This window comes from Triticum dicoccoides, chromosome 6B, assembly GCF_002162155.2.
Source record: "Triticum dicoccoides isolate Atlit2015 ecotype Zavitan chromosome 6B, WEW_v2.0, whole genome shotgun sequence".
NCBI classification, from domain to species: domain Eukaryota; kingdom Viridiplantae; phylum Streptophyta; class Magnoliopsida; order Poales; family Poaceae; genus Triticum; species Triticum dicoccoides.
In genome coordinates this window covers 466935108-466944300 of record NC_041391.1, presented here as the reverse complement: position 1 = coordinate 466944300, position 9193 = coordinate 466935108, and the positions used below count along the sequence as shown (strand labels likewise).

The 9193-nt window shown below is 39.5% G+C and overlaps 1 protein-coding gene across 2 annotated transcripts; it reads left to right on the top strand.

Moving 5' to 3' along the window:
- The first annotated feature begins 1695 nt into the window (after positions 1-1695).
- Positions 1696-8960, top strand: LOC119324982. 2 transcript variants are annotated; one of them, XM_037598740.1, is made up of 4 exons: positions 1696-2363; positions 2681-2883; positions 7808-8232; positions 8728-8960. In XM_037598740.1, exons 2-4 carry the CDS (start codon positions 2825-2827, stop codon positions 8817-8819), a joined length of 576 nt encoding a protein of 191 aa, XP_037454637.1. In that variant the 5' UTR covers positions 1696-2363; positions 2681-2824; the 3' UTR covers positions 8820-8960. The 2 variants fall into 2 exon arrangements, 1 of the variants encoding a protein (XP_037454637.1); XR_005157263.1 differs by lacking the exon at positions 7808-8232 and having other exon boundaries at positions 1708-2363; positions 8728-8940.
- Positions 8961-9193: the final 233 nt, after the last annotated feature.

Sequence of the window (9193 nt, the reverse complement as noted above, 5' to 3'; positions counted from 1 at the left end):
ATAAATAAATAAAGAAAAACAATAAAAGAAGAAAGAAAATAAAAAATCAATAAAAACAGAGAAAAATGAAGAAAAACTAGTGAAAATATGTTTTTTTCTGGAAAATAACCTAAAAATGGAGATGTAATAGTGAAAATGCGGATCATTTTTGTCTTAAGTATCCCCGCCCTACTAGTTCATTGTGCATCGTGCATCCATGTAAAAATTGACTATCCCTGTCCCACAGAGGGATAGCCCAGCATCCAAATGCATTCTTAGGTTCGAATCCCTCACACCTTCCGGGGCGCCCCTAAAAAATGTCAATCTTCTATTTAAAAATTTTAGATTAAGCATTTGAATTTTTTTAAATGGTGTATATAAATTTAGTTGACCGTGTATTAAAGTAATGTTAAATTTGTAATGCAAAAATGTTAAATGTGCATTAGAAAAATGTGTTTGACATATAAAAATATAAAATGAGGACCAAAAGAAACAAAGAAAATTAAAAAAATGAAAACCAAGAAAGACCCTAAATAAACCAAAGAAAAATAAAATGAAAAATAAAACAGAAGAAAGAAACTCAGAAAATGTGAAAAAAGAAAGAATTAAAATAAAACAACAAAGCGAAGAAGAAAAAGGAAAGAAATAAAATAAAATCAAAAAAGTGAAAACCAAGAAAGAAACAAAAAACGGAGAATAAAACAAGGAAAATGTAAGAAAAGAAAAACCTATAAAAACAATGAATGAAAATAAAGAAAAATAAGGACAAAAAATCAGAGAAGAAATAAGAAAAGCAAACAGAAAAGCAAACAGAAAAGAAAAGAAAATAGAGAAAAGTAAAAAAAAACCAGAGAAAACTAATAGACATAGCTCTCGTGCACCCTTCCTTTTTTTCTCTTCATTACTTCTTTTAAGTGTGTGCTATTGGGCTGGTCTGTTACTGTAGCTGCTTCAAGCGGGGGAGAACAGGAGGTCGAACTCTAGTCTCCTAGTAGATCGCTGCGGCTCGTAGCCACTCCACCATTTCTGGTTTGCTGGTAGCAGTGGAGACGTGAACTACTTGAGGCAACCCGAGCCTATCTTTTTCATTTTTCTTTTTTTTTTCTTCCCCGATTTTTGGTTTGGTTTTCTTTTTTCTTCCTTTTTTTGTTTTTCTTATGTTGGTTTTTGTTTTCATTCTACATTTTCGTATATGTCAAAAATATTTTTTAATAAGTGATCAACATTTTTTACATACACGCTCAACATTGTACGAATGCTTATTCAACATTTTTCAAATATTTGTTCAACATTTTATTACTTATTCAATATTTTTTCAAATACTTGTTCAACATTTTTAATATTTATAGAAAAAATTCAAATACTCGTTTAATATTTTTAATACTTGTTCAACATTTTTAATACCTGTGCAACATTTTCAAATATATGTTTAACATGTTTCAAACACTTGTTTTCCACATTTTTTGAAATACTTGTTCGACTTTTTTAAATTTGTTTTTCAAGAGTTTTTTTTTTGAAATACTTGTTCAACATTTTTCTGAAATACTTGTTCGACATTTTTCCAGATATATAAATAATATTTTAACAGAAACGATAACTGCCGAACGACCAGTATTTTTGGATGTCAGCCCGAACGCCCTAGCTGCCATCCGATTATCTGCACAAATTGTAGAGCAAGTCCCAGTGCCAGGTCAGCAAAAAAATTGTTCGGGACTTTCTCGAGCTGACCGAACGACCACGTCTCCTCCCCCTTCCCTTATCCATTCGGCCACACACACAGGCCACTCACACCCCAGTAGCAAGGCGGAGGGAGCGGCGACTCCGGTGATTCCCAACGAGCACTGCAGGGATAGAGCATCGATTCCCAGCGTGCACAGCAAGGGAGAGGGACGACTCAGGTGGTTCCGGTGGACGACGGAGGCGGAGGCCCAGCAACGAGCTTCCTGGGACAGCGCCATGGATGCATCGATTGGGCGACACGATGGTCTCCTCCTCCGCGGCGTCCTCTCGTCGGAGAAGACGGACTCGCCCTCCACGGGCCCTCGCCGCAGTGTGAGGAGTGGCTGGTGGAGGTCCTGCTCGTGGAGGGGAGCGACGACGAGTCCCCATGAATTTGCAGAGGGAGGGGGTGGTGCCGTCTTCAGGTGAGGCGGGGCGTGCCTATGGCGCCGCCCACGAGCCGGAGGCCCTCCTCAATTTACGCATGCTCGCTTGCTCTTCCACGCCGCCGACGAGAAGGCCATCTTCCTCTTCCGAGACGACGACGGGGACCGATGAGGCGCAAGGCGGAGGCGGTCGTGGCACCACTGGTCGGTGACTACGGGGCCGTGCTCCGCCTGCTCCGTGCTCACGCAGACAATAGACGCCATGGAGCTGAATTCAAGGTCCCATCCCCAATCGATGTTTTTGGTTCCTTCTCTAATGCATATCTTGTGCCTGTGTTTCATTTCAGACGCCGGCATTATATAAGCACATTGATAGAGATGTCATGGCAGTAGTTATTTGATCTGGTTTTATAATTGATAGGGATAATCTATGGCACTTCCATATATGCAGTGAATGGCTAGTTGGCATGGGTACCACTATAATTCTTGCCATTTTGTTTGCTCAGGGAGAACAATTTTCTGCTATGGCAAACACATACTATTTTTGTCATCACTGCATAGAAGATATTTTTACTTCAATCATTTTTTCATGGCAGTTTCAACCCCACAGTACCTTGCCCCGACGAGGAGCGCCGCCCCTATGAGGCTATCGCCCGGTTCGAGTGTGAGTGTGACGGCCTCGACCGCCTCCGGGCCTCCCCTCCCCCGCGTTGGATTCTGATTTCCTTGTCAGTTTGACGATGCTTGCGATTTGCAAGGGCATCGGAGCTCTGCAGGTTCCTCGACAAAGGCAAATCAGGTGACCGTTGTTTCTTTGTTCTGAAAAAATGTAGCTCAATTCACATACGTGGGATGATCGGTTCGGTTCAGTTAGTTGTACAATCTATTTTTTGATGAGCTCGATGCACTTTGTGTTTTAAGGATTTTATTTGAGATAGTGCAGTCATATTAGCTTCTGCACCTGGAGTGTCCATGGAGCATTGAGTGAGAAAATTCCATTTTTTCTTTAGTTTTGTTCTTGATTGGACTGTGAATCAGGTCAGTAATTGTGGTTTTGTGGTCGACTTCGCCATCAGTGCTAGTGATCATAAACAAGCACTGCAGCACCAGGTGACTTACTAGTTTTGCTTGACCTGGTCGAATAAATATTTTTGCCATGATAAATAAACTACATTTGCAATGGTTTTCCATCTGTCTCTCCCCAACTCTCCACTCCCAAGTTGTTACTGCTCTCAAGTTAATCTATAGATGCTTTTTTCAGTTAGCTCCCATTTAAAACATGGCATTTTGGGGTCAGTTTTGTGTAGAAAGATGGCAAATATAGACTTCTTTACATTCTGTAAATTGCCATGGCAATATAATCTACTTTTTTGCCATGGCACATTCACACATTTTTTTGGCCATGTACATAGTGATGATTTTTTGTTTTCTATGATGGCAATTTTCACCCAAGTTCACAATTCCTAAAATTGCCATGGCAGTCTTCAGCATGTTTTTTTTCTGTCAGCATGGCAAATCTTTTCTTCTTCTTTTACAACATGGTAATTTTTCCTTAATCACGACATGGCAAAATTTCCCTTTCATTTTGCCATGGCAGAATTTCCCTTTCATTTTGCCATGGCAAATTTACATGCACATACATGGCAAATTTGCTTAACACATTCATGGCAATTTTTTTCCTCCATGAAATTATTTACTCTTTTTTCGCCATGTCAAACTTACCTCCATTTTGTCATGGCAAAATTTACCTTTTATTTGCCATGCCAAAATAAAGGAAAATTCATGGAGCATGGCAAATTTAACTTTCTACTTTGCGATGACAACTTTTACTTTTTTTTGCCATGGCAAATTTTTACCTTCGTTGCCATGGAAAGTTTACCTTTAAATACTTAGCAAATTTACTACTCCCTCCGTTCCTAAATATAAGTCTTTGTAGAGATTTCACTATAAACCACATACGGATGTATATAAATGCATTTTGAGTGTAGATTCACTCATTTTGCTCCGTATGTAGTCCATAGTGAAATCTCTATAAAGACTTACATTTAGGAATGGAGGAAGTACTACATACATGGAAAATTTTACTTTGTTTTGCCATGTCAAAAAAATTACTTTTTTGCCATGGCAAAATTTTACCTTAACTGCCATGGCAACTTACTTGTAAGTACATGGAAAATTTACTTGAACATACATGGCAATTTTAACTCTTTTTTGCCATGTCAAAAAATTTACTTCTAAGTTACCACGGCAAATTTTTACCTCAATTGCCATGGCAACTTTACTCATAAGTACATGGCAAATTTACTTGAACATACATGGCAAAATTAACCTTTTTATTGCCATGGCAATTTTTATTAAACATACATGGCAAATTTTCCTTTTGTCTCTCATGACCCATTTACTTCTATAGAGCATGGCAAGTTTGACTTTTTTTTGCCCATGGCAAAACTATACTTTACATCCATGACAAATTTTGCCTTTTTTTCACTATTCATGGTAATTTTTGCTTCCATAGACTATGGTACATTTACTTTACAAAACATGGCAATTACTACTAATCAAAAGATCATGCATTTTGGTTTTTGCTCCACATGATGGCAATTTTTAATCCACATTTTTGTCTCTTAATTTATAGAGTAAAAATAGCATAGAAAATTTTCATCCACATTTCTTGCCATCATGGCAGAGATGCAATGTTTCCATTAATTTTTTCTTTTCTGTCATTTGTATAAAAATATCTTTTTTTGACCATGGAAAATTTAGCTTATAAAGATGATGGCAATTTTTTTGTCTTCAAGCCGTAGTGGTTTTTTAGTAGTATCTTATTCTTTATTTTCTATCTATCACGACAAAATTATTTTTTTGGCCATTTCAATTTTTTTAGAGTATGGCAAATCTGACCTTTATTATTCATAGCCAAAAGTGGGTTTTCTTAGTCACAATAGGTTTTGGGTAAACTGGGCTTTATTTTCTTTTTATTCAACCAAAAAAGGCTTGGGTGATGGTGTTCGGGCTTGGCGCTTCTTTTTCTGTCTTTCATATTTTACTGTTTGGTTGTTATTTTGGACATTTTCCTATATTTTGTGTGATTTTCTTAATGTCTGGAATCTGGCCCAGTAAAATGGGCCGTTAGGCCTTTTTTGTTGGCGCTGGTGAGGTCGGTTGTTCGGGCTGGAAGGGTTGTTGATCGAACGTTTTGGTTCGGAAGAACCTCCCTCCTCGAGTGAACGAAGCGTTCGGGCTGGGGCTTCTCCAGTCCGAACGTTCGGCCGTTATCGTGGTCCTATTTTAAAGTATAAAGAAAAGTTCAAAATTCTTCCATGGATGAAACAATAGTTCATGAAATGAATATTTTACAGCCAACATAGTTCGTCTTCGAATGATCTATTATTAGACCACGTTCCAAGCTCTAGCTTGGATGTCTAGCAGCAGCTGCTCCTATTGAAGCAACCAGGTTACGAACCCCCTGTTACTGGAGTTTTACTTTTTCGGCGTATGTTTTTATTTTGTTCAAACGAGGGTACGAACACCTCGTGGGCCGGCCCACTCGCGAGTTCGCTTAAGGAGAGACGAGCAGACATATACGGGAGCTCCTATGCGCCGCTCGTTGCGGCGAATTGCCGAGCAAACGCACAGGGGCGACTCCAGCTGGGCCGGCCCATTAGCGAAACACAGTAAAAAAGACTAAAACTGCTGGAGGAGATAGGAATCGAACCTGGCACCTCCTGTGACTTACGCACTAGTCTAGCCAATGGGCTACATAAGCTTTCTTGTTTTACTATGGTGCGCGCAGCTAAAGGTAATGCAGATGCGAACATTACTTTGAGAAAAGTATTTTTTTTAATGCGAACACTTTTCAAATTTGAGAAAAAAACTAAAAAAATATAATCAGAATTTACTGAACCAACACAAGTTTTAAAAAAAATTGATAAACACAAAAAGTTTTTCAAAAATCTGAACAAGTATTTAATATTGATTTTTGCAAAAACATGAATATTTTTGAAAGCAGAACAAATTTTGAATTGTGAACCAAAAAAATTGTAAACATGAACATTTTTAAAATTTTCGAACAAAATTTTGAAATGGGAACAATTTTTAAAATAACAAACAAATTTTCAATTTTTAGAACAAATTGTAAAATGGAGAACAATTTTGAAAATCCCAAACAAATTTGAAATATGAACAATTTTTTAATAAGTGAACAAAAATTTGAAAAATAAGAACATTTTTTTGAAATTTATGAACAATTTTTGAATACAGACAATTTTTGAAATCCATGTCAAAAAAGTTATTCGAACAATTTTTGAAAAAAACAGGAACATTTTCTGAAAATTTGGAACAAAAATTTTGAAACCAGAAACATTTTTTGAATTTATGAACAAATTTTGTAAAATGGGAACATTTTTTGAATTTGTGAACAAAATCTGAAAAACAGGAACATTTTTTGGAATTCGGTTTTTTTTGAAAATAAACTTGAAAAGGAAAAAAAGATAAAAGAAAAGAAAACAGAAAAAAAGAAACAGAAAAAAGAAAAAGAAGATAAATAGAAAAAAGAAAAACGAAAAAGAAACTAAAAAGCCGGTTCAGGAACCTTCTAAAGGGTTCCCAAAACCGGAAAAAACCGGCTGGAAACATCATAGAAGGTTCCCAAAACCGAGTCTGCTGTAACGCTAAAATGGGCCGGCCCACTTGTTCGCTCGCTCGCACCTCCCTGTGCGAAGCTTCGACAGCTTGCCGCAACGAGCGGTAAGTAGGATTTTCCGACATATACAACGTAATTTTTGGTTTTTCTCAACAACAAAAAAACGTAATTTTTGGTTGGGCTGGATTCTCTCAGAAAGAATCTGACCAGTAGGTTCGTCGAGGGTGATTCCTCCCTCCGGCAAACCCTAGTCCCCAGATCGAAACACCCCAAGCCATGGCGAAGCGCCGCCTCCTCGGCTCCAGCTCCGTTGGCCGTCCGGGCCACGTCCTCCTTTGCACACGCTTTGCACACGTGGGTGGCACGCTAGCAAGCTGGACGTTGTCCGCTGTATCACCGCGCGCACCACAACGGAAGCTATGGGATCCATGAAGGTGACAATCTTCATCAAAGATCTGCCATCGCTCTCCTACTTCCATGTTAGCTGCCCCGACCTCCAAGAGGACCACTTCACCCAAAGCCCGGAGATCCTATGGTCGTCGGAGTACTGCATCCTCTTCCGTATGTTCCCCCGTTCCGGCCGACCACAGTTGTTCATCTGTAGGGACGAACAGCCCGGGTGCAAGCCGTCGCTTGATCCGCTCCCTCAAGTCGACTCGCATTTGGCTAGTGAGAGCATTAGTCCATACCTCGTCGGCGTCGTTCCCGACTTCGACAGCCAGAACTATGTCTTGGCCGCTTTCCGAATGGATTGTGTTTCACGGATATACACACTCCACGTCTTCAGGTCCAAAGGGTCTATCTGGAGCAAACATATTCTTGCCATCGATCTTCCTTCCTGGATATATTCGATTCGTCCAGGGCTTTTTCCAGATAAGGTGATTGCCTTGGGTGAAGAGGTGGGCTATGTCGATCTCTGGAAGGGGATTCTCTTGTGCAATGTGCTCGAAGAACAGGTGACGGCACGTTTCGTTCCATTGCCTGACCCACTACCAAACAACCTAGAATACTACGACGAATTTTCATCAATTGAAATACGCGATGTCACATGCACTGAATCCCCTGATGGCTTCATAATCAGATGCGTTGAGATGGAAGATTTATTCAGTTCCACAACCACCATCCCTGAAGCCAATGTAATCTTTGATTCTGATGTTGATCCAACCAAGAAGGTGGTAGAACCCGAATGTGTTGGTTGGAGGCTGGTGACATGGTATAGGGAGACCTCTTGGAACTATTGGTCCAAGGAGCATATAGTTAACGTTGATGACCTCGGAGCTGACTGGTTGCTTCCTTCTAATCCATCGTGCGTGCAATCTTCTTTTCCCATCCTGTGTGGAGATGATGCAGTTTGCCTCCTTTCCATGAGTGATGATTCAGATGGTGATGGTTGGATTGTCACTATTGACATAGAGAGGAAAAAAGTGAGAGGGATAATAGAATCTTCTTGTGACCGATACATGCTTTTCAGCTCAGCCATTTCCTGTGCGCCAAAGAAATATCCAGGTAACTATAGCCATACTTGTTGTCGTTTTTAGGGGTACGTTCATGTGTCAATTAGCTGTGGTTTGGGTCATTTTGGTATGTAAGGTTCTTATTTCGTGTAGCAAATGTTATTATTCAGTCTGCACAGTTATAGTTAAGCCTTAAATCATGGTGGTTACCATTATTCAAATCTGAACAGTAGAACCATGCCAAGAATTATGAAAGCGGAGGGAATAATAATCAAGACCTTAATTATGGTGGTTATTATTCAGCCTTTGCAGTAATAGCTCAGACTTAAATCATGTTGGAATTATTTCTGTATGGTAAAAGTCTTTCTAAATTGCTGGAGATAAAAGGATCTGTTACTCTAGGTCCTCGGCATGATCAATCAGTTATTATTTGCACGATCTGGCCTGTTTGGGTTTATGGTTAGTTATGACGTCAATGTTTTCTTCCGTAATTGGTGAATAGAAGTGATCATGAATGTAACCGTTTTCTGCTCGCTATGCCTTTTAGATGGAGGTCCTCGCCTGTTGAGCAAGACCTCGTCTGTTGATGTTGATGGAAACAAGAGACCGAAATATGTGTTTCAGCTGCCAGACAAGTAACATTCATGACCTTGTGATGTATAGTACCTCCGTCTAAGTGAATAAGTCATTCGCGTAGTTCTAGGTCATCGATTTGAGAAATTAAATATGTGTTATATGTCATAAAAAATATATCACTAGATTTCTACAAAGATGTAGTTTCTTGTTAGACTATGTATAGCTTCTGTACCTATGTACGTATATGGTACATATTGTAACACAACCATTATATATAATGAGATAAGCCACCCCTAAAGGGTTGTGCTGGTTCCCCCAAACTTATTGTCTTACATGGTATCACGCTAGGTTACGATCGCTTCCGCTTCTAAACCCTAATACCCGCACCGCCGCCGCAGCCGCCGCCGCCTTCACCGCCGCCGCCGCGCCACCGATCG

Excerpts from the sequence above, each read along its gene's own strand:
- LOC119324982 (XM_037598740.1), top strand. The coding sequence starts at position 2,825 with ATGCTTGCGATTTGCAAGGGCATCGGAGCTCTGCAGGTTCCTCGACAA. Across the intron at positions 2,884-7,807 it reads CCTCGACAAAGGCAAATCAG|ATGCGTTGAGATGGAAGATT; the intron begins GTGACCGTTGTT and ends CTTCATAATCAG. Across the intron at positions 8,233-8,727 it reads TGCGCCAAAGAAATATCCAG|ATGGAGGTCCTCGCCTGTTG; the intron begins GTAACTATAGCC and ends TATGCCTTTTAG.